Source organism: Electrophorus electricus, chromosome 19, assembly GCF_041902795.1.
Source record: "Electrophorus electricus isolate QZ-2024a chromosome 19, ASM4190279v1, whole genome shotgun sequence".
In the NCBI taxonomy this organism is placed as follows: Eukaryota; Metazoa; Chordata; class Actinopteri; order Gymnotiformes; family Gymnotidae; genus Electrophorus; species Electrophorus electricus.
Genome location: NC_137515.1, coordinates 13,036,151 through 13,060,900, shown reverse-complemented (window position 1 = coordinate 13,060,900; position 24,750 = coordinate 13,036,151). Strand labels below are relative to the sequence as shown.

General features: G+C 48.8%; 1 protein-coding gene across 2 annotated transcripts in view; it reads right to left on the bottom strand.

The window, feature by feature from the left end:
* LOC113570047 (roundabout homolog 2-like) overlaps positions 1–24,750 on the bottom strand; it is a 73,981-nt gene that overhangs the window by 30,810 nt on the left and 18,421 nt on the right. For both annotated transcript variants that reach the window (XM_035535868.2, XM_081702294.1), the window contains exons 3-6: positions 3,829–3,986; positions 3,574–3,694; positions 3,280–3,418; positions 275–411 (exon numbers count right to left, since the gene is read on the bottom strand). In XM_035535868.2, coding sequence (XP_035391761.2) covers positions 275–411; positions 3,280–3,418; positions 3,574–3,694; positions 3,829–3,986 — 555 coding nt within the window. The remainder of the gene's footprint in view (positions 1–274; positions 412–3,279; positions 3,419–3,573; positions 3,695–3,828; positions 3,987–24,750) is intronic.

Here is a 24,750-nt window from a genome sequence, read left to right as displayed (position 1 = left end):
CCAATGTGATCACCAAGACAGAATGACATAAAATTCCTCAGTACACAGTAGACAAGGCCCAGGGGTACTGCAGTCAAACAACATCCGGAGGGAAAAAAAAGTTTGGTCCACCAGTTATTCTTAATTTATAGAGGCGGAGTTGCTCTGTCAGTGGGTATCTGTTAACATGCTACTACATGGACTCCATCTTTGTATGTCAGACCTAGTCAGGATGTTTTACTGCTAAATGTCAGGAATGTCTGGAGATGAAAGGACCCGAAGGCCCCACACTTACCCCTGACCGTGAGGGTCGCCGACGCCTCCACCTTCCCCACCCGATTCTCCGCCACGCACGCGAAGCTTCCCTGGTCCGCTGACGAAACCTTCTTCACCCTCAAGATGAACTCGTCCTTCTCGTATTTCGTGTCGTACCTGGGCAGAATCGGCAAGCAGCGGTCTTCAAACGACCCCGAGGGGGCTCGGGAAAACGGCGAGCGTGGCCGGCACGCTGGGTTCTCCGTACAGAGGGGGGCCAGGGCGGAGGGGCGGCGATTAGCGGGAGGCCGTTTCGGGATAAGTAAACAAAGAATAATGGGCCGGCGGAGCGGGGTTTTTTTTGCGGAACAAAAGGGCTTTTTCGCAGCCCTTGAGAGAGTCCATGTTGAAGATGATTTGGTAAAGTGGAGAAAAAGGCTGTCAATTATGCAAGCATGAAAGGCAGGGCAAAATGAAAGGTGCTTTCAGCTGGAACCCTCACTGTTTCGCTGTTTCAATATTTATGAAGAAGAACCCACTGTGTTTTGCCCCTGTGTGTGTGTGTGTGTGTGTGTGTGTGTGTGTGTTCGCGCGCGCGCCCATATATGTTTTCATCGGGAGTAAGGAAGAAAGACAGAATCCTAGGCTCTGGCGTATCTGGGGCATGGCTCTGAGCTTCTAACCGCTTCGTAGATGAACGACTAATTTCTGTGGATAAACTGCGCATCAGGACATACCCTCTGCTGTGCGCGGTGGGTCAAATGAACGGTGTTAGTTACAGCAGCCAGTTGCAGCCTAGCTAAATCACGCCAGTGTCTTTCGGGAGAGAGAGACAGACAGAGAGAGAGAGAAAGAGAGAGAGAGAGAGAAAGAGAGAGAGAGAGAGAGTGAGAGAGCTTCAGGTTTAAGAGCTTAGAGTTCAACTGAGAGTCTTGGAGACATGCATTTTTCATATCTATATAAGAGGAGAGGAAGGTTCTGATGGCAGGCGAAGTATGTGAAGTATGCAGACGGGGGACTCCCAGGCTGAGAGAGGACTCATAATGGCTTCCAATTGGCCGGATCCTGGTGGAGACTCCAGTCACATCACGTCTCTGACCTATATAGGTGCCTCCCTGGAGGGGTCCTCTGGGTTAAGAGGTGGAGGAGAAGCAGACGAAGGCTCGCAAACGGGGTTGTTATTTCGCTGGCGGAGAGGAAGCGAGCAGCCGCCCACTGCACAGAGGACCCCCGCATACACGACTCAGCACTTTACACTGTTCTCACACCTAAGACATCACAGCAGTGTACACGCATGCGCACACGCACACAAAGATGTACACGCACACACATGCGCACACACACACACACACACACGCACGCATATGCGCAACCCACACACACCCACCCACACACCCAGCCACCCACACATACAAACACAAACACAAACACGCACATGCACGCACACACGCACACCCACCCACACATACACACAATGGGTCCCCCTGTGCCCACAGGTTTATTTTAGCTATATCTGCAAGGATGATACTTAAAATATTATCTTCCCCTCATTTGAATATTTAAACAAACAAACAAACGAATCAAATCAATGCTTTAAAAAACCTCAAACATCATAATACCGTCTCTTTCAGGCAAAACCTATACTTTCCGTGCACGCGTCTGAGGTTGCGCCCTATCAAGAGATCGGTTTCAGATCAAAGATTTAAACGCTGTCTGATGAGGCTTAAGACAGAAGCCTGCGCCGTCCGGCTTCAGACCAGCTAATGCAGTATTGATGCCCACAGTTTCAGTCAGCCTGATGTAAAACCATTTCACTGCGAGTTATACTGTGTATGACTACGTATGTGACAAATAAACCGAACTTGAACTTGAACTTAATAAGATGGAGATTGGAGTGCGCGGCCAGACGGAGGCTGAGCTCCGGCCGGAAAATGCCGCAGCTGTGTAGAGGTTCGGGCCGGCGGCACAGGGGACGTTCCTGCTGGACTGCGGGACAGACTGTATGGGAAGCTAGCAGCAGCAAGCATACAGTGTGCGGTGGGTGTGCTCTATCATCCAGACAGCTGAGGTCTTTGTGTGGAGAGTATTGAACAGTTGGTGCAGGCTGGAGCGCAGAAATAAAGCTCACGGGAAAGAAAAGGGAGAGTCCGAGCCAAAGAGGGCAGCTCCACCTGATACATATATATACACATACATATATATACACACATACACATACATATCAGTATATATATACATACATACATACACAGTATATATATACATATACACACACATATATACATACATATATATACATATACATATATGCATATACACACACATGTGCATATATATACATACATACAAGTACATATATATATATATATATATATATATATATATATATATATATATATATATATATATACATACACATATACATATACATACATATATATATATGTATATATATACATATACATATATATTCACATACATTATATATATATATACACATATATTTATATGCACATACACATCAGTATGTATATACATATACACACACACACACATATCAGTATGTATATACATATATACGTACACATACACACACACATCAGTATGTATATATATATATACATACTCAATAAGAGCATTAGCTAAATATAAACAAAATAACATGTCTCAAGCAGTCTCACTTCCATAAACACACTCACACATACACATATACATGGATGCATCCACGGACCCCCACAGGTTACAATGATCTTTTCCATCACCCAGATATATACTCAGACTTTCTTCTGTGCCTTCCTGTAAAAATCAGCATCTTAAGATACACAGCATTATTAATCTGCAATGCTCCAGTTCAGCTTTCCGGAACTGTGATTTGCATTCTGACCGCAAGCTCTGCATCCTAATTTGCTTCTATCCACCGGGCAACTGTGTGGATGTACGCACCAGCGCTATAGGAGAATGCAGGAATGAAGCAATAGAGGAATGAATAGAGTGGATCAATGCAGGGTGGGCGGGGGCTAGTCAGGTGGCGGGGTTTCCCCTCACCTGCCCCGGGGGATCTCCGCCTCATCCTTCCTCCAGCGCAGCGAAGGGGCGGGGTCTCCCTGCACCTGACACCTGAACTCGGCACTCTCGTCCATCAGCACCACCTGGTTCACCGGCCGGCGCACAAATATGGGCCGCTCTGGACACACGCACACACACACACGCCCGCGCACACGCACACACACACGCACACGTGCAATATAAAAAAAGACCTTGTATACATATACACTTGGGCAGGCTGAGAACCAATTGACTCAAAAATACAGACTAACACATATGTGGCTGTTCCCTTACCAAACACGGAGAGCTGAGCCATCTCGCTCTCTCTCTCCCCCACCATGTTGGTTGCCACGCACACGTACATCCCCCCGTCGCTTTTCCTGGTGTCAGAAATGGTCAGCTTTCCGCCTCGGATCTGAGAAACAGCTAGCGAATTAAACTGCGACTTCAGGCAATGTGTTCTACGCATTTATTCAAGGACGTGATTTATGGTTCGCAGGATTGTCCACCGTAGCCCGGTAAGGAGTGGGGGGGGGGGGGGGCGCTCACCGTGATCCTGTCGTCTTTGAGGTCAAGCCGTGCCTTGTCTTTCCTCCAGAAGGTGGTGGGCTCTGGGTGGCCCCTGGGAGGCTGGCACTCGAGCGTGGCCGAATCCCCGGCCACCACCACCATGTCCTGAGGGTTCTGCCGGAAATCGTCCCGCAGCACTGCGAGACAGGAAGACAGTCAGAGAGAGAGAGAGAGAGAGAGAGAGAGAGAGAGAGAGAGAAAGAGAGAGAGAGCTGAGGAGGAGGAAGGCCCAGTGTGTGCAGACCAGGATCTCGCTATTTTGAATACGAGGTGTCAACAAGGTTAGTTAATGGATTACTGTAGCGGCGCCGCACTCGGCACGAACATGCACTAATGGCACATTTTGTTGAAAAACAGTCCCAATTAGTGTCTAAACAGAGCTGTTGTCTTTCATAAGCCTCCATAATGTTTTGGAATGTTGAAACAGCCTGGGAAGATGCGTGGGAGGCAGAGAAGGAGGAGGCCAGTAATAATTGGGAGATATTCCAGTCCCAGAGGAGCGTCTCTGACAAACAGCAGTGACAGACTAAGCCCGCAGGCCAACCTGTCAATCACGGCTCGGAGAGAACACGGACGGCTTCAGTCAGGACGAGCTACGCGGACGGCCAGACAGACTCAGCCATATGGCTGTGCGTGTTCTCTGTCAGCATGCTCCCCCTGACACAGACAATCACACTCACACTCACGCGCACACAAACACACGCACACACACACCGTAGCTCATCCATCTCAGGTGGCATGCTTTCTGCCGTCTCTAATCAATGTCTGAACCAGTGAGTGACAGTAGGTACAGTTGCCCGCAACGATGGCTGCACATAGCAGGCCGGGTAGGTAAGAACCTGGGGCACATGTCTACAATGTCGAGAAGCTCGTGGACGGACTGGACTTGCTGGCCCATCCCTGTTCTCGCCGGCGAGGCGGTCCAGGCGGCCACGCTGGCTCTCGAGCCGCCGAGAGACCCGAGAGAGGTGTTAGAAAGGTGGTGGAGCGTGGAGGGGAACGGCTAAACGCGACGAGAACGGATCCGCTACAGCAGCGGTCGTCACACAGGGGCAGCACCTCCACCAGGTGGGAGGAAGCCCCCCCGCGGGTCTCATTGGCACGCTGTCTCCGCGCACACGCCCCTACCACTGAAGCGCTGAATGGGAAGCAGCTGCAATCAGGAAGAAGTAAAGGGCAGTGTGAAAAGCCCACCCCCTGTGGGCGGAGCGCGGAGCTGCATTGTTTGCCCAGCCTAATTGCTCTGCATCCAGCTCCTGCCCCGCCCTACCCCGCCTCCGCCCACCTGCCACCACCGCCGGTGCCGCCACCTGAATCGCAGCGCCTTCAATTATTCAAATGAGCCTTTTGGGGGGCCTGTCGTTTGGCGACTCCATTTACGGTCAGACAAAGATTTCATTCCGCAGCACGGCGGGGGGGAGGGGCTAAACAGACAGCACGAAGGTATTCCTCCAGTGCTGTATAGAGAATCATTATGTAATTATGCAGAAAAGGTAATATGGAGATGATAAATGAGAATGAAGGCAACAGCAAAAATAGTGTCACACACAGGTGTTCTGTTATTCAGAGCCAGCTGAACCGAGCTTCATTATTCCCGTCACGTTAATCACCAACTTCTCCCTAATAAACATGATTGTGTGATTGGGAGTGGGGGGGAAGGAAACATCCGAATCTATTATCTGCATTTCTTCAAACTGTTGCACGTTTATGGGTTTAAGATCTTATGTTAATGAGGAAACCAACAGGAAGGTCAACTGATACAGGCACCAATCTGTATTCCAAACACAGCTGTTCTACGCACAGTCGTTTGAGGCAAGTGTCTGCGCTGCAAGAGCTCAGTGCGACTGAAGCTGTCCCTTCCGGCCGAGCCTTACCACGGGGCCTCGGCGCGCGTCTCAATTTCAAACACATTTCAAAATGCGTCTTTCAACAGCCGGTGACCTGAGAAAGGGATAACGTCGAGCTTCCGTGGCTGTAAGTTGGGAATCGCTTGGGTACGCCAGAATCCGGGAGCTTATGTACGCAGCTAGCTGCCTTTGTGCAACGACGCGCAGGCCGGGTAGGAGCTGGAAAGGAACGGTCACTCTGTTCACAGGACAGTGTGCACCTCTGCTGAAGAAGGGACATAAAAACCTGTGCCGTGCCCTGTGCCTTGTACCAGGTCACCATGCGGTCCCCAAAGCAATGTCATACACGGTTACTTTACAGAGAGTTAGACGACGTGTCGCCGGATTCCTGCAGGACCCGAACGCACAGGAAGAAGAGATCATCTGACTTCAGGACGCGCGGAAACACAAAACAAAACACAAAAGATCCTCTTTTCAGTCACAGCACGTGCGAGGTTGTGCCACTGCAAAAAGGAGCCGGCGTGCTCCTTGTTTCGTTGGTGAGCCAACCTCACAGGAACTGTTATGGGAGGACGGTGGGAACAGAGGCTGTGTGGGCATTTACGCCCAGGTTTTGTCATCTCTCGGGTGGTGGTCGGGGAGAGTGGAACGCCAGCACAGGAATTCACGGCACTCCCGTTTTTCGATCCACAGACACGTCGCGCGCCGCAGAAGGAGGAATGGGATGGACGGAGTGGCGGGACAGAAACCGACCACGCGCCGCTGGGTTTGACGTCTGTGATGAACACCTGAAGGACGTCCCTGAGTGGCGTGCGCTTTCCGCCTCCAGGCAATGTGCTGTGACACACGTAATAAACATTTCCAACCCAGCTGTGCTCTACAATGGAGCGTTCTGGAACATTCCGTGCATGGCTTTGTGGCTGCACAGAAAGAACAATGAGTATATGTGTATACTTTATTTAGGCACTATAATTTTGTGCTGGATGTCAAAACAAATTAATGTGAGATGCTGTAACATCTAGAATTGGGGGTAAGGGACCGACCAGCTACCAAGACAACAAGACCAACGAAACGAACTCCCAAGGTGATACCCCATCTCCAAAACACGGGCTATGCAATGCGTATCCATATTGTCGCCATATGAACTACACTGTACCTAGTCTGTATTCTAGCCGTCATGGTTTCTGCAGTAAGTCAGGATGTGGTGTAATTTCACTCACGCACCTGAGTGCGGTGCAGCTGATTGGTATTCCCTGTGCTTCCGGACGCATCTGTGCTTATTTGATTTGTTAAAAGAAAACAACTTCCCTCTGAAATATACCCCTTTCTCCCCTAAACAGGGATACAGACTCTCGTAAACAGAATGCGCTATACATTCAGATCCGCTTGCGTTTATCTACAGCCAGCCGGCCTCCGTCGTCACCTCTGAACTTGTACGGAAGCGTACGTGTGCAATGACGAAAGAGAAAGCTCTGCTTCGAACAGAGGTGCTCCAGTTCGTTCACGCTTTTTCTCCACAACATTAAAAAAAGGGAAAGCCTCTGTGCCACGCCACACACGGCCACTGAGTGCTGTTTCAAACAGGAAGCTCGACAAAGCCGCCGGCGGAGGCACTCTGAATATTCCGTTTGAAAAGGCCAGTCATGAGCTGGCACCACCGGCAGGCTGCGGTCTCTGGGGCACGCAGGGGGCTGTCCTGTTTCTGTCATGGTGATGACACCAAAAGGATAAAAGAATCCGCAGTCCTGTGAGATAATCACATACATTTGCTGATGAGGATTTTATCTCTTCTCCAGAGAGAAGGAGAGATGAAAGGAGAGAGAGAGAGAGAAAGAGAGATAACAGAGTGATAAAGGTGAAACAGGCAGAGAAAAAAGAGGAGAGAAATACATTTGCATTGCAGTTTTGGAATAAGTTAAACAACTTGTATATGCCCTAAAAAGTCATCAGTAATCATTAGACAAAGTGCCAAGGTCTCCATAGCGTCCCCGACGGCGACAGGCTCAGCCCAACTGCAGATAACCTACTAATGCACTCTCTTTTAGCTCTGGGCTGAGCACTTCAAACACTCGCTCACAAACAATCTGTTCTCACATATACATCCTGTAGTGAGACGCACCACTTGCGTCTAAAGCCAGCTTGGGGACAAATATTCATTAACACAGAAGGTGCCCGTGTACCTTTACACAACACCTGTCCATTCAGCAATACCTGGGTGTGTTACTTTTCACATTTTACAGGTGAGGGCCTAGGACTCCAGGGGCCCCTGGTTCTAGCTCTCCAGTGCTTATAGTTGTTGGGTTTTTCTTTCATCTAACATGTCAGTTAATTAACAATCTCTTCGTCATAACAACAAGATCCCTTATCCCTTCTGTGTTCGTGTGCAAAACTGCATCGAGCACAAAGCAGACTGCTCCGGTACTCCATTAGAGATCCCTGTTTGAAAGTGATATAAATATTACATTTCCCAGACTAAAGGAGACCGCAGCAGCAACCGGCACGCATGCTTGTTTCCCTGATTACAGCAACGCTGGATCTGTGCCCTCTCTGCCTCTGTATTTATAATTGATTAACATCGCGCTCATTTGCGGAGTCGCCAGATCCTGCTCCCTAGGTCCACCCCTCGTACTCCTGATACGCGCGCCTCCCCTCCCCCCACCCGGGCGCTCGTCCACCGCGCGTCTACGAGCCGAACCTCGATTTGCATGGAAATTAAAATGTTCTAAGTCTTTAAGTATCAATAAGAGGCTTTGTTTACTCTCTAAATAATAGCGTAAGCCTGCACAAATGAATGAATGATGCTAGATGCGAGCTGTATGCCAAAAGTCTGTGATTTGTACAATGCAACACCATGGAAGGGAGCCGCCGTACTCATCACCAGACTCTGTAGTCGGAGGGGGGGGAGCGAGGGAGCAAGAAAAAGAGGGATAGCATAACGAGCAGCGTGCTGTGCGGCGGGACCGGGAGAGCGCGCGTCGGGGACTCTGGGATGGCGAGCGCTTCTATACGCCTTGTTCCGCTAAAGCAAGAACACAAAGCAGCCTCACCACTCACATAAATTCACAATTCGAAGCAAAGACCGAGTATATGAGTCCTATTAAAACCGTGGAAATGACCTTTTACATGCTTCTAATACAACTATCAAGGGCGCACACTGTCATTTAAATAAGCATACAGACAATAACCTGTGCACTTGAACCGCACGCCATATACATCTCTGTTCCGAACTTTACACGTAAAGGCTCCATAGTTTTACAATTTGCATATAATACCAGGCAATCAGAAACATTTAATTGAGAAATGGCCTTTGTTTAACATGGTGTGAAATTTGATGTATATTGCTCTCTGATATATATTCACCCTAGATGTGCAGTTGCGTTCCAGGGCTTTACAGTTCCCAGTGCATAAATCGTCCAGGTTCTCTCCACACCGCGTTTACCAGGGGAGGATAAGTGAGTGGCCACCTTTCGGCTGGCCTCTACTGAGATTTAATTGCGAGAAGTGGTGTGATGGAAGCCCAAAGCACTGGGGGCCATCTATGCTGCTGTGGTCTGCATCCCTGCTGCATTCATCAGCACAGACATCCACAAGACGTGCACGCTATACCACCCCACACTAATGCTAACTCTGCTGGGACTCTCACTTGTCTGGACAGCGCTATCTATGACCACTATCATCAAAGTATTTACCATATAACCTCACAGTGTGTGTGTGTGTGTGTGTGTGTGTGTGTGTGTGTGTGTGTGTGCGCGCGCGCATGACTGCATGTCGGACATCCAATTATTTGTTTAGACTCTTTATGGTCCTTGACAGCATTTTCACACACTAAAACAACTGTAAATTATTAACAATGGGATTTCGGAATATAATATATAATATTTGAGCTGTTTTCCTAATGCTAATATTGTGGTCAGAAGTTTAAAGGGAATTTGTAATATAACATTTATCTGCAACTTAGTGGGGGCTAAGAAGCTGTTCCTTTTAAGCACTGTGTGTGTGTGTGTGTGTGTGTGTGTGTGTGTGTGTGTCAGTACATCCAGTAGCTTTAAATCAGTGCCTCTTCCCCCTGAAATCATGATCCCTAAGAAAGCCAGTCACAGTGTAACTTCCCAAAACCTACCTAATGCTGTAGGCCATGCTCTGCAACCAGAAACCAAAATAAGGCTTTGGATGATCACATCACATAAAGCGGTCAAGGGGCAGTGGGCGTATGCGGTGCACTACGGGAGCTCAGTGACCCGTGCTTGGCTGGATGAAAGGGAGCGATTTCCAGCCTCATTGTGCTGGGCAGACGTGAGCAGACTTCTCAGCGAGCAGGCCACATCCTCAGCTCCTTCGGCGTCCGCCAGCGAGGACGAGCAGCTGGCTGGAAATCTGCCACTCGAGGAGAGCCGTGTGAGTGGCTCAGCTCAGTCCCGGGGGTGGGGGTGTGGGTGGGTGTGTGTGCATGCACTGGAGCCTTTTGGCAGGCATGCGGTAGGTGGCGGGGAGGGCCGGGAGCTGGGGCTCGGACCTGGTGGATGACAGAGGAGAGTGGAAGGAGGGGCTTGTGGGATGTGGGAGCCAGCCCGCTGCAGAGCTGTTCCGAGCAGCTTAATCTGGAGGATTACGTCCACCACCCCCAAATCTCCTCTAATCTCGACCGACCACCTCTTCGTCCTGGGCCGCGATCGAGGTGAGAGGTGTGTGCTGAGAGACGCGGGGAGGGGCGCATGGGAGGTGGGCGGGGCTTCAGCGCCCCGTGCATCCTCGCGGTACGGTGCCTCAAAGCGAAGCCGAGGCCTCGGTCACCTCCTCTTTGCACGACGCGGCCCCTGCTTAGATAAATACGAACGATCTATCATCGCCACGCGTGCGGTGACACCGCTACAAATGACGCTCATCTTTTATTCGTGACAGTTCCATAAAGAGGCAGACAAAGAGAATCAGTCAGCGACGCCGATGAAAGCCAATCCGATAAGCAATTGTAATGACTCTCTCTGCACGGAGGACGTTTCTGAGCCTGTCTCCGAGTTATGCTGAAGGTGGGGCAAATAATAAAATCTGAACATCTTACTCTGAGGGAGAGCGAGACGCGCTGAGAAATGGAGAGAGAGAGAGAGAGAGAGAGAGAGAGAGAGGCGGAAAAGAGAGGCCAGAGAGAGAGAAAAGCAAACAGAACGTAGACGACAAGAAAGTGAGAGAGAGAGAGGGAGAAGGAGAAGCAGTGGAAGAGGACTCCTGGCACTGAGAGTAAGTGTGGGTGGAAAAGAGGAGCAAAAGACTGCCACAATGAAAACAAACGGGTCGGGTCAGCCTCCACTGCTTCCGCATGGCAGTCATCCAGAGAGAGAGCGCGTAATCAGACAGCCAGCCTCAGTGCGCTGGCCAATTCTCTCTGCTTCAGTGCAACACGAACTGTAAAAACACACACACTTCATCTCTCCCTCTCTCTCATTCCCTCTGTTTGCTTTCTATCTGTATTCTTCTGTTTCTTCTCTCTCAAATGCAACCCACGCACAAACATGTTATCTGCCTTGGTGTCCCATTTATTATAACCTCTGCTGACACTGTATCAGCGCGTGCGCACACGGCTGTGTCATGCCCTCTTCCAGATCCACCTGAGCAGCGAGTCCAGCCGCAAAGCAGGGTGCCCCAACGTCACCGCTGTGTGTCTTTTTCCGCTGCTCAGACGCAGCTCGCCACAAACCCTGGCCACACATCCTTTCGCTCCGACGCTCCCTGCAACCTCTCCCACTGGAGCGCTCCGGCTCCCGCTAGCCACTTCTCTGCAGCCGCTGGCATTTCCGTTGCTCAAGCCCCACCCCATTCATTTGTTTCCTTCTTCCCATAAAACTCTCCATTCCTTCCATGTCAGCAGCTACCACTACGCACGAGGAAGAAACAAAGGCCGCCTCCCTGAGAGCAATTCCCACTTGTTCCTGGCAGAGCGTACATTATATATGTCAGTGCCCACCGGCGGGGGGGGGGGTGTGATTTTCCGTGTCGGCCGCAGGGGGCGAGGCGGCGTCGCTGTTTGGGCTTTGACAGGGTGATCTCAGAGTAAACAGCATCAAATACTACCACAGCTGCCAGCATTCTCAGACCCACTAATCCGGAGGGGCCGCTGATCCCCACTGCTGAGCCTGGAGCCCGGAGCCCGGAGCCCCAGCAGGGGCCCTCCAGCTGGCTCCACCTCTCCTGCTTGAAGCCAAGGCTCAGCTCGGCCGTGACCACGGCCAGCTTCGGGTCAGACACGGCGGGGAAGGCCAGTGTGGTGCGGTGCACGTGTGCTCACATGGGCTCATGTCCGAAAGGAACGCATGCAAACATCTTCATCCAGGAATTCTCAAAAGGGTCTCAAAGGAATATGAGAGGGAGACTTACATGTCAGGAAATTCAGAAAACGCTACCTCAGCCCTGTTTCAAAGAATTCCATCAAGCATGATCTCAATGACCCTTTTTTTAAATATTTTTAAATGCCTGTCACAGTGGCCTCTGGCAGACAACTGGCTGTTCTTGTAAACGATAGCAATGTTCTTGTCACATCTGTTTTGTGGGAAGCAGGAATCATCTTTTTTCTGCTCTATGCATTTTTTTTCAGTTCCGGCTAGCCAATGGATCGTTGCCAGGCCCACTTTGTGTATCGCTGCGGTGCAGGGGTTACTGCCTGCTGTGCTGTTCCTCTCGCTAAGATACGCTTACAGCCGAGCTTCCTATCGGCAGGCTGCAAGCTTCTGGGAAACACTGTCCAAAGTGATACCTTGACCTGGCCTCGCTTCTATATAGTCCAGGCGAGCGGAACTTATGGAGGAAATGGAGCCGCACACACAGCGCGGATATGACTGCACGTGCTACACGGTCTCTGTGCAGATATGATCACAAATGATAAGCATTCTTAGCTCAAACCGGACTGTCCGCGCTACACATCTTCAGTGCAGATGTGGCTGCATGTGCCACGTGTTTACAGAACGGACATGACCACATACGTTACGCGCTGTCGACACGGACATGCCACTGTGTGTTCTGAGGGTGTTCCCGCTCTTCGGTTCTGGTTCTGGTTCTGTCTGGACGAATAGGCCAAACAGCTCCACACTGCAGATTAGCCGACGCCCCTGCGGTTACACGTCTCCATCCTGCGAGCGGCAGACTATAACCTTCTTCTTACTTTCCCTAGTTATGATGAGACAATTTATCATCAGAATCATAAACAGCAACCGACCGAAGAGGAGTAAAAAAACCCAAAAAACAAAAAGGACATGATTATTATTATCATAGAAGCCCATTCCAGGCAAGGAAGCTAATCATCTTTAGGTCATTGTTAAAATGGCTGCTGTGGTGGATTGGCCCTGTCGTGACATTATTCCCATACTTAAGCTCATTTATGGCTCAGTGCTCCATGACCCAGAGGTCTTTGTGCTTCCATTAAAACCTGGCTATCAATCTACAGAGCTCTTTTAGTTTTAAAAATTACTTCAGAGTCTAATGTGGTTACGAACGAGGTGTTTAAACCCTAAACCCTAAACTCTTGGAAGAATTTGCATTATGAAAACAGCTCAAATATTAAAATATTAGTTCATACTGTATAGCCATTGCTCTGAAAGTCCCAAGAGCCTCAGGAATGCGCCACCCTTCAGCATTATACAAGGTTCAGAACTAATAATAAACATGGCTGCAGGAAAGGCAGCCTGGACATTATACATTATGCAATATGTCGGTATACATTACATGTTTATACAGTATAGCATGTTTATTCAAATAATTTTCAATATAATACACAGAGGGTCACCTTAAAGCTTTTTGTGAAATAACCTCAACATGTAAATGCTACATCGACACGTGGACACACTGTGGTGGTGGACAGACTCTTTGCACTTTGCATGTCTCATCTCATTCGGGGGGGGGGGGGGGGGGGGGGGCAGAGTAGAGCACAGGGGTCCCCGCCCTGTGGAGCACACGGTTTCTGTGGCAACCCTGGCGCCTCAGGTGAAGTGGCAGCCTGGGGGTGCGGTGGCGAGGTGGTGTCCAGGCGGACCCGATAATTATCCGCCGACCCCGTCCTCTTTAGCGGGGCCTTAATGAGCTGCTCAAAGCGGCTCGCTTGCGACTCCGGGGGGAGGGGAAAAGAGGTTGAACAGGGGCCCTGGAGCATGAGGAGGTAGAGGCAGGAAGAGGAGGAGCCAGAGAGGGGAGAGGGAGAGAGAGAGAGAGAGAGAGAGAGAGAGAGGGGGGGGGGGGGGACCCATACTCTTTGAACAGTTGAATAATTTCCAGCCCATGTCAGATCAGAGGACTGAAGGCTCTCCAGTACGCTGTTCTGCTCCACCACTGGCACTTAAGGAAAAGCACATGGGAGGATTTCAAGCATAGAAAGACATTTATTTCCACAGAGAAATCATCTTAAGCCCTGGGATTATAATTTTCTTCATCTCCGTCTCCATGGGAAGTCAGGTCCACGTTAGAGTGGGCCAGTTTTGGCCCATGTGTCAGTGGGAACGTGACACGGCTCTGCAGAGAGAACCAGAGTGCTCCTGTCACACCCTGACTGAAGTCCAGCAAAAGTGAGGCAGCATCTCCTCATCAGGCTCTCCCCCACTGGGAGATCTCCTCTTTGTCTGCAAAGCTGCGGCACCTTCACTGTGCCAACGACCGAAGACGCATAAATGTCCATCAACATATGGATGTAAACAAATGTCTGTCACTTAAACACCAGTAAAAACACCTCCTGCCAGCAGAATTCACTGCAATATGACCAACGCTGGAGGGCTAATCGCACCTATTACCATTGGGGATAAGCCTACATTAGAATAACAACCAGTGAAAAACAAGCACAAAACCCAGCCCAAATCGGACAAACACGGACCGTGAATGAGCGTGACAGGGAGCGAGGAGGACCTCGAGCTATCTGTGCGTGACTCGGAAATGTGAAGAGGAGGAAAAGGGGAGATAAACACAACACTTTCCCCTCTTCTTTTTTTTTTACAGTGTTCCTTAATTGCTGTAAGTTCTCCTTGGGGAGATATGGTAGGCTCCACAATAAGACAGCCACAAATATAGTGCGTCATCTAAGAGCGCTGCCAAGGCCCGGAGTAAATAACAGAGCGAGCTTAGCTACCGCTCTCAGTGGGACCATTACCGGCAGCACGCACATTCAAACAGCTATTGTCCTTTCCGTCTCCTCTCTCCTCCCCTCCCTGCCCCATTCCTCTCTCCCTTACCCCCCCCCCCCCCCCCCCCCCCCCGGCGAGGTGGGACCCCCGTCGTCTTATGACAGACCACAGTATTGATGTGCCGCTGCTAGTTAAGTGACTGAAAATCTACGGTACGTAGCATGTCTTTGTGTCTCTTTGTCTGACACTTATGGCGGCGGGGGTCGTCTGCGTAACGGATAGCTGTAATCACTGCCAGATGTTTTCCCATTGCGGAAGACTCTAGCTCTTCCCCGAATAATTCGGCGAGCCGATCCAGTACCGCTCCGGTTCAGTCTCGTAATGTCGGCAGGGGCGCGCGAACGGCAGCAGCCGCCGCCCGCGTACGCGACTGCTAACCGGAGGATCAGCGCGCCTCCGTCTCTCGGCAGGTTTGCGTGAACACCTTAACGGCACACGCAGCCAGCAGCTGCGGCGGCTCGGGCTTCAACCGGGAGCGTAATCCACGGCGGCGGGGGGATTAGGACGCGCGGCCCAACCCTAATACACAGCGGCACGCAGGACTGCGCTGGCTAATGATACACACGCCGCGCTGAAGCCCCTCGAGTGGTCCCATTTCGCAGTGTGTGCGTGGTGGTTTGGAGTTGGTTAATCTTGTATGACTTGCTGTGTATGTACGGTACAGTAAATCATGGATTGCGCCAAGACTTGACAAATGGTATGAGACTCATACAATAGATTCTTTGCCCACATCCATTTATTATAGTGAATAATTTTTTGGCGGGGAGCAATTGTTTATTGTTAAACATGCTGATTATGTAGGATATCCTTTTTTTTCAATTCAACTAATTTTGTGTGTGTGTGTGTGTGTCTACACACACACACACACACACACACACACACACATACATACATACACACTCACACATACACACACACACATATACATACATACACACATACATACATACACACACACACAATTAGCTGAATTGAAAAACAAGCCCGACATTTCATGCATTCATTTCGGGTACTTAAGAAGCACACCCTGAATGTGGCTGGCTCTCTTGTGCGGTTGGCGTTAGGTGCTGCAAGTCAGATGGTGCAGGGAAGAATTATCACTCAGAAGATAGAAGGCACAATATTTGATCAAAGGCTGTTGACAGCAGGCGCTGGGTGAAATCACTGCATGGAAAAAGAAAGGGTTTAAGTAATATTCTGCAAGGTTCTGCACCAGTCAGTATTCCACGGATGAACAGTAATTTCATGGATAAGCCCAATCACCATATAAAACTGTAAACTGCAGAATGGCAGTAAAAACCAAACACATGTGGATGTGCACACACACATGCACATGCAAACACACACACACACACACACACACAAATGCAATGGCAATAACAAGGTCCTTTAGTTCCATGCCTAACAGATATCTGTCCCACCCATACCAGATCATCCTTGATGAATGCAATATGAATGCAATAAAGTAAAATCTTACCAATTTGCGACTCAGTGAGACTGATTTGCAGTTCATTTCTCTTGCATAAAGTATAATGGCTAATTGCTTATTTTACTGAAGCTTAATCTCTATAATTATCTACAGAATATAAAGTAGACATATCTGCAACCTTCCACAGCTCGGTTTCTGAAAAAATACATACTTATTTATTTAATTCATTTTTAGATAGCTATCTATTGCTATCTATTGTATCTATGTAAAGATCCAGTTGTGATATTGTGACGCATCATGATGAGTATCATATCACGATCTTGTTGGCATTAGCCAGCCCTACTTAAGATTGTCTTATGTCGGGTTCAACACAATATTTCTGTCTTTCATGATGGTCTCTGTGTCAGATAAGACAATCATTTTTGTGTCTTGGTTGGGAGATTGACAACGCTACACATTTGACAATGACTAACCATCATTCAAGTCACTGCGCAAGTTCATAGGTCATCGGGGAGGAAGGTGAAGAATGGCTGCAGAAGTGCCAAGTGTGATGCTGGTGGTTTTGTGTTCTGAAAAAGAAAACCAATAAAAAACATTGTGGACCCATTCCTGGCTGGCAGAAAGAGCCCAGTATGTGCTGTCTATACTTCAAAGAGAACTGGAGACAACAAGTAATGTAAAAAACATTACATAAATGTAGATAGCTATCAGGTTCGCTGTATGTAAACAGAAGGTAGAGGAAAAATTATTGGGTTTTAGGAACTGAATGCTTTGATTAATGAAGATATAAAGAGATGCATTAATATCAGGTGGATTCACAATTACTATAGCTGAAGTGAGGAGCAGCAGAAGCAATAGTTCCTCTTTGCCATGGTTACATATGTGCACCAGACAGCACTCCAAGAGGCTGTTAGCCAAAGTCAACACGTTGCAGAAGTTGTCAGACTAGGCGAGGAAAGAATTCTGACATCGATTTTTCATCAGGCTGTCGTGGGATGTCCCAGAAGCCACGCTGGCGCTCCTCGTCCCTCGTCCCTGATGCTCATAATCGGCCCGACACTGGACATTTGTCAGTTACCGCAAAACTGTGTCAAAATCCAGCTGAATCTGTGTAGCCTGAACACAGCATTACAAACAACACAGAGGAGTCATTCATGGCTACAGGCTCTACAGCCTCAACCTGCAGTAGCAAGAACGAGTTTGTGAATCCATTTGAATGACCTGGACCTTTGCATGAACAGTGTTTAAAACATGATCTGATCCTACTGGCAGGCAGGATCTCACGCAGGCCATTCGTGCAAAACATACCATAATTAGGAATAATGTATCCGTTTAATACAGGGGACTACGCCAAACCCCTCCTAACTGCAGAACTGGTCAGCAGCCGTATAACACGTCAGCATGAAATAAGTGAAATAAGAATGTTTTTTTTTATCAGTATGAACTCATGATAAGATCACATATAGGTGCCACTCAGGCAGAAGTACGGGTACAAGGGTTTGCACGAGTGTTTTCTTGCAGATGCACTTGCATTCCACGACCCAACAGATTTTTCTCAACACGCTTTGTATTGCTCGGTACTTTGTTGACAAATAAGACTCTGTGCGCCACGGCTGTCAGTAAAGCATAACTCCAGCAAACACCTCCAGTTACAGGCAGGATCCCATGAAGCTGTCAACATAAATGCCAGCCAAACAGATGAGTCTTCCCTTAATTTCACTATTAAATTGGACTTTAATAAAGATGAATGAGTAACATAATTGACTAGCATAATTATTTGGCTGCATTCTATGGATTGGAACATATGCGCACTTCATATGATCGGCCACTTGCTTTGCTTTGAAAAGGCTATTCTTTTCCGTTCCGAGGGGTCTCTCTGCCTAGCAGGGAGGAAAATTGGGATTCAATGAAAACATCTCCCTCCACCAGCTCTTCGAGGGCGGAATCGAGTCTACTAAGATGCTATGTGATGTTATGGCTGTCTCGGGAGAGAAGGAAATGAATTAATGAGTAGCCATGCTGACCTATCTCTGTTAAATAAGTCAGCATGAGTGGCAGGACATTATTTGCTACGGGAGGAGGGCGGGGCAGAGGAATGGAGGAGAGGGGAGCGATGGATGGAAAGCAAAGACGACAGAAAAGAGGAGACTGAGCTGAACACAAAGGGGGGAGGAAGAGACGGAGAGAGAGAGGGAAAGAGCGAGGGATGGCAGGTGAACGTTGAACAGTGATGCAGAGTTCCTAATGAGATGAGGAATGCCAATATGATGCACACAGGCACTGCAGCCGGATATAGTGCTGTGAGACGCAGTCATACGCAGAACGCTTACTGAGACTGCTGGTGTGTGTGCGTGTCTGTGTGTGTGCGTGTCTGTGTGTGTGCGGGCGCTGCAGTCACCGGTGGAATGACGCCTGGGCTCGTTCAGGCAAACACACACACACGCACGCGCACACACGCGTGCCTGTCCCCAGAGAGATGTCCCGTAGCCATCCAACGCCACGGACTCTGTGCACGGCCACTTTCATTAGGCCAACCACTGTCACTAGGAGGCCAGCTGGTCTCATCAAGCCCTCACTGCATGTAGCACACTCCGCAACATCTGGTGCCACCCTTCTGTTCCAGGGAAAGAGACAGATAGGCAGGCTAAGGGAGAAAGAGGAGGGGAAGACCAGGTAGCGAAAGAGAGCGAGAGAAAGAGAGAGCAAGATGGAGCGAGCAGAGAGCGAGAGAGAGAAAGGGCCATCTGGATAAAGGGTAGCAAGAGGACAGCACAACGTAAAGCAGAGTAAATAGTAACTACTATATAAATAAATGTTGCAAAACTCACACGCACATGCAATACGCCCACTAACGCAAACACACTGCACATTCACACATATACAAAATGACAATTTTAGGCGAAACATGGCATACAGCAAATACTTGAAGTACAAATATTATAAACACTTCAACACATGGACATATTTTCACATGCACCCACCCTCAACAAGAAACCTTCAAAAGTTCACCTCTGACATCACTCTGCTAAATTTACTAAACATGCACAAAGACAGGAACTAAATATTTATCTGTACACGTTAAGTGCTGTATGCGGGAGATTGTTCTGAATGCATTCTGACATTTCAGAAGTCATAAGTCATGCAATCTTCCCAGCTGCCTCTTCTGGTATTGTGGTCCTCACTGTCTTACAATAAACACGGTGCCACTCGTTTCTATTAAGCTGGAGCAGGGCTTGCCGCTCTGGGGCCCAGTGCAAGTGTCTAGGTGTTGGGGTTCTCATCTGGGATCACTTGCCCTTTCCTGAGAGGAAAACACTGAGCCCGAGAATCAATAACCCGGGGAAGGCCGACACGATGTGGTCGAAGGTCTGCCCTGGGCCCCGGGGCAGCAGCAGCACTGTGCAGGGCATGGACCACCACAGGCGGGCCACGCCAGTGAATGCAGCTTCGGCCCGTTATCCCGGGCCTGATAGGTGAGCACCGGCGACGCCACGTTTCATCACGTCCTCGTTAACTCCAGCGAGGAGAAACAGCCTCGCCCAGGCTTTCCTAACTCCCCCGTACACGCTGATGTTTATACTGCCCCATGCCACTGAGCCTCTGATGAGCACTTGAAGTGGTCCGTCCAGAAATCGCCTTTACTCGCTCCACCCATGTGCTGTAGGCTGGGACAGGGCTGAATGTGCTTTATCACTAAGGGAGGAGCTCAATCCAGCACTCAGTATTCATTTCACTTGAGGACACAGAGATAAGATCAGTACCATCCACTACCCAAGAAGTGGACTGTCCTATTGATCCAACAACACAATCATTGTTTATTTTGCTGAAGAATCCAGGTTTATCCTCCTCTGTTAAATATTAATTTGAAATATTAACATATATAAGTGTTAAATATTTCACAAATGACATCCCATATCATATGTACAGATCATTTTTATCTATATAGTATACCTACATTTACAGAATGAGTTGTGGAAAATCTAATAATCAGGACACTAGCTAGAAAATATTTTTTATCAGTTGATTTCTTTGTGTGCTTTCTCGCGATTGGTTCCTGGCTTTGCCACAGCTGTAGAGAGTCTAAGTCAGCATAAGTGGCTCTTCCTTCTGGGTGGCGAGCACTGGTCTCTCTTCCCCCGTAGAGTCCGAGTGATGTTAGTCAGTTGGGGACATCTGTTAGCTCACATACAGAAAGGACAGTTAACAGCCTGTTATTGTCCTCCAAACATCTTCGGCTGTTCTGTGAAGTTTGTTCTGTTCGTGAGCAGCGGGTTATAACGCAATAGGGAGAGATGTAGACAGCAGATGGGAATTCGTAACAAATAACATCGGGAAAAAATGAGGCAAAGTCAACTGTGTCTGAGAAAGTCCAGCCAGCTCATCAAAAATGCAGTGCGTTGCTTCAAGCCCAGGACAGGCAAGAAAACCAAACCCTTCTGTCTTCTTTCTCTTCGCAGGAGAACAGAATTCAGCGTTGCACCTGACAGACCATTTCTAATGAATGAAGGTGTCCAGCCAGGGTGCGGTGCTGTATTTTATATGTTGACCTTGCGCGCACACCTCAGCTGTGTGACCCCTGTGAGAACCCCTAGGTGAATAAACCGAGCCTGGTGTTTTTTCCCTGGCATGCGTGCAGGACGGGAATGGCTGCGGTTGAAGGAAAGAACTGTGACAGGCTGACATTGCCCCCCCCCCCCCCCCCCTCCCCCAGATACTGCCGCTCCCTGGCTGAAGTTAAGCCACAGATAAGCCTCCATCCGAATGCTCATATGAGTTAGGACATTATCCACTTACTGTTATTAATGTTGCTGTTCTCCAGAGAGTCTCCCAATACAACAGCTCTCTCTCTCTCTCTTTGTGTGTGTGTGTGTGTGTGTGTGTGTGTGTGTGTGTGTGTGTGTGTGTGTGTGTGTGTGTGTGTGTACACGCCTGCATACTGTAGAGGAACGACAGAGGTGCATTGTGTGAGTGCACCTTCTTTAGTTTGGTGTTCTACCCCCAGCGTTTATGCAGTGCGAAAAACCCTTTGAAGCCGAGAGTGCACGCATGCATGCATACACACACGCACGTGCAGACTCGCACACACACAGACACACACACACACACACACACAAAATCCTCTCATTCCTGTGCATTTCCAGCCTGCCTTCATTTAATTAGCAATTCAAGGATGTTCAGCTGAAGAGCTTGAGTGACCCTGTCAATTAAAGCTGCACACAGCTGTCTCCCAGCCAGCAAGAGGAAGCAGTGAGGGAGGAGGAGCGAGGGGGGGTCGTTCTTCCAGGACGGCACGAGAATGGCCCGCGCTCAAGCAGTCATCTTCGGCTCGGGCTGTTTGATGGAGCCCGGCGAGATAGCGTGCACGCGGCGCTCCGCGTCAAAGCCCCTCCGAGCCGTCGGCTCCGCCAACCTCCCAATTCCATCAACACGGCCAATCTCCAGATTACAGAGAGGAAGAAAAGGCTCTCCTGCCGACTGATCCTTAAAGTTAGCGCGCCGCTCTATCGGTTGTTGCGCCCGGTCCATCTGAAACCACTCTTCTGGGTCTCAGCGGGACTTTGCTGGCGTCAAAGACGGAAGCACAGGGAAAAAAAAAAAATTAATCAGGGATTGGCTAGTTTCTAGCTAATTACAGTATCAAAGCACGCTTTTATGTTGTACATGCTGTCTTTGATGCAGCCCATGGGTCTCTGGAATCAATCAGCATGGCCAGAGGACTGAAGAGACTTCACATATGAATGTTATTCTAAACTGTATCGGGGAGAAAATGGATAGGAACAGAGTGGTGTGTCCAAGCTCTGAACCGCAGTAGCATTTGCTGGACGTAAGCTAAAATAAGGACACGTGGCAGTCGCCGGCAAACTAGATCTCCACAGCACCAAGATCTTCATTAAGTATTCATCAAGGACACAAGCTGTGTCCACGCTGGTACAGCGATGTCCCTTGTTTAACCACAGTGTTCGTTGCAGCTGTTATGAATGCTCTCTGGGTCTTGTTTTCTTGCTCCAGTTCTGCTCCCTCGCCATCCTCCACGGCTCTGCCTCTCTCCCCCCAGAGAAAGGTGCTTTGGGTCCCGATGTTGCATGCATCCACTTGTTGTACATTTTTAAATGTATTTTTTATCTTGCATGGCATTTAGTTGATGCTATTCTGAACACTAACTTAAACGTCCAGGTAAAAAAAAAATCCATATGATCTGTGTTATAAAAAATATTTGCTCTTATACCATTATCCTACCCAGATACATTCCTGTTTCACAGCTACATATTTTCTCATGCAAGGTCCTTCCTGCACATATCTGGGTTGACATGTTTCAGTCCGTGACACCATGTGTACAAGAGTTCAGCAATGGTCGTATTACACGGTGTACTTTTATGCGTGCCCTGCGCATGTGATACAGTTGTCTTTGTTGGCCTATTGACTAAAGTGTGGGCAACCAGCAAAGCATATGGCACCCTCACAGCCTGGGCAGAGTTATTCCCCCAGCCAGCTATCAGGGAGAGAGAGAGAGAGAGAGAGAGAGAGAGAGAGGAGCTGCCACAGGCATCGAGAGAGGCATGACGCTGTCGGGCTGAGAAATGCCGCTCAGAGGAGGACATAAGCGGATCTGCGGCTTTGATGAGGGCGCATTAAGAGTCGACACAGCAAAGAGCAGGTGTGGGAGTGGGTGATAAGAGCGGCAGACATCAGTCGCAGAGCGAACCCAAAAGAAGCGCTCGTCCAAACTGCAATAGCCTCACAACTGAGACACACACACACAGAGAGCGAGAGAGAGAGAGAGAGAGAGAGAGAGAGAGAGAGAGAGAGAGAGAGAGAGAGAGAGAGCAATAGAAGGGCAAAAAACAGAGTGAGGCTGACAGAAGCAGAGACAGTGAGACAGAGAATAAAGGAGACAGACAGAAGGTAGAGTAACAAGGCCAAGGAAAAATAATGGCGAAAGAACGGAGAAAAATCCACTGCAGAAGAGGGGCAGCGTATGTAACAGTGCGAGAAAACCCCTAATTCAGGGAAACATTGTTATTTTCTGCAGTCAGCTTATTAAAGAAAGGTCAATATGATGAATTAAGACTTGCCAAATGTGACACTGTAGCATTTCCTTAATAAATTGCACTTACGGAACAAGTACCAAAACATTAAATCAATGTTTAGTGATTCAACGTTCATGTAATCCTACCATAAACCGTAACATACACAACCCTTTCAAGCAAATAAACATCCTAGAATTTCAACGACAATTTTAATGTTGTGGTCCCGAGAATTATACCGGCGCGACACTCGAAGAAACAGAGAATTACGAGGGAAATAAGGACTAAGCGAGCACAATTATGGGCCGCATCAAATATTTGATTTCCCCCACGAGGCTGGAAGCCGGAGAAATCACTGCTGCAGCAGATCCAACCCATCTCATCCTCAGGCTTGCTGCAAACCTTCCTCGTCGAGGCAATTAGCCACAATCAGTGTTTAATTGAGCAAACGCAGAAGGATACAGCTCAAACGGCTCGCCCGGACTAATTAAAAACGCTCCGCCGTGCCTGATGCTTGCCACAAATGGCCGTCGCGCGCGGGTCGACGGGGGAGTCTGGTGCAGTCCGTCCCTCTTTCGAGTCTTTCGGCCCGAGTCTGTTACTTCCCCTCTGCCATATGTATCCCGGCGGTTTGTTATTCATCTGATGCTCGTCATGTTTTAAACTCTGCACTTGTGGGACGGAGGCGCTCTCATCAAGGCGACTTCGCAGCTTGCCTGGGTTCTAATTAGTCCCCCGTGGAACGAGGGTGGGATCCCCACATTCTCCCCCTTCAGCGCTGATCCCTCTCGCACTAAAGAAAAGCCCTTCTAGGAAAATAATGATGACAAGCTCTCGGCGTGAGCTTAATGTAGCCCGAGCGAGGTTCATTAATATGCTCTACAATCCTTCTAAAAGTAAATGGCCAGCTACCGGTAAACAAATCCTACATTTTGCCCCTTCTTTCCGATCTTTGCGTGGATTAGAAATGCGGAATGTTTCGTACTGCTTCGTTCTGAAGGTGGTTACGTTTCCGTTCCTGGCAGAGCGCTCCGCCCGCACGGATCAGCAGCAGAACAATCGCAGCGGGTTTTAGCCAGGTCCACGTATGGGAAACGACATCGGCCGCGACTCTCCAGGAAAGCATTTCAATTGGCGCTGGTATTGCCATCTGACAATAATCTTAGTAATCTCATAACACAGACTGGCATTACAGCATACCAAAATGATACGAGCGTGTTAGCTTGAGAAAGGGCCAAATACAAGAAATAAAAATGTGAAGGAAATGTAATTAGGGGCGACATCAAATATTTGATTTCCACCACATGGCTAGGAGATAGATACATAACTGCTGCAGGTCTCCCAGTACTCACTGTTCGACTCATTTATGACCTTCCGCAGTTAGCTGCAATCAGCGTTTATTTCACAGTAATGATCTCGGTGCTACAATGGCTTCGGAAACCTGGTCAGCC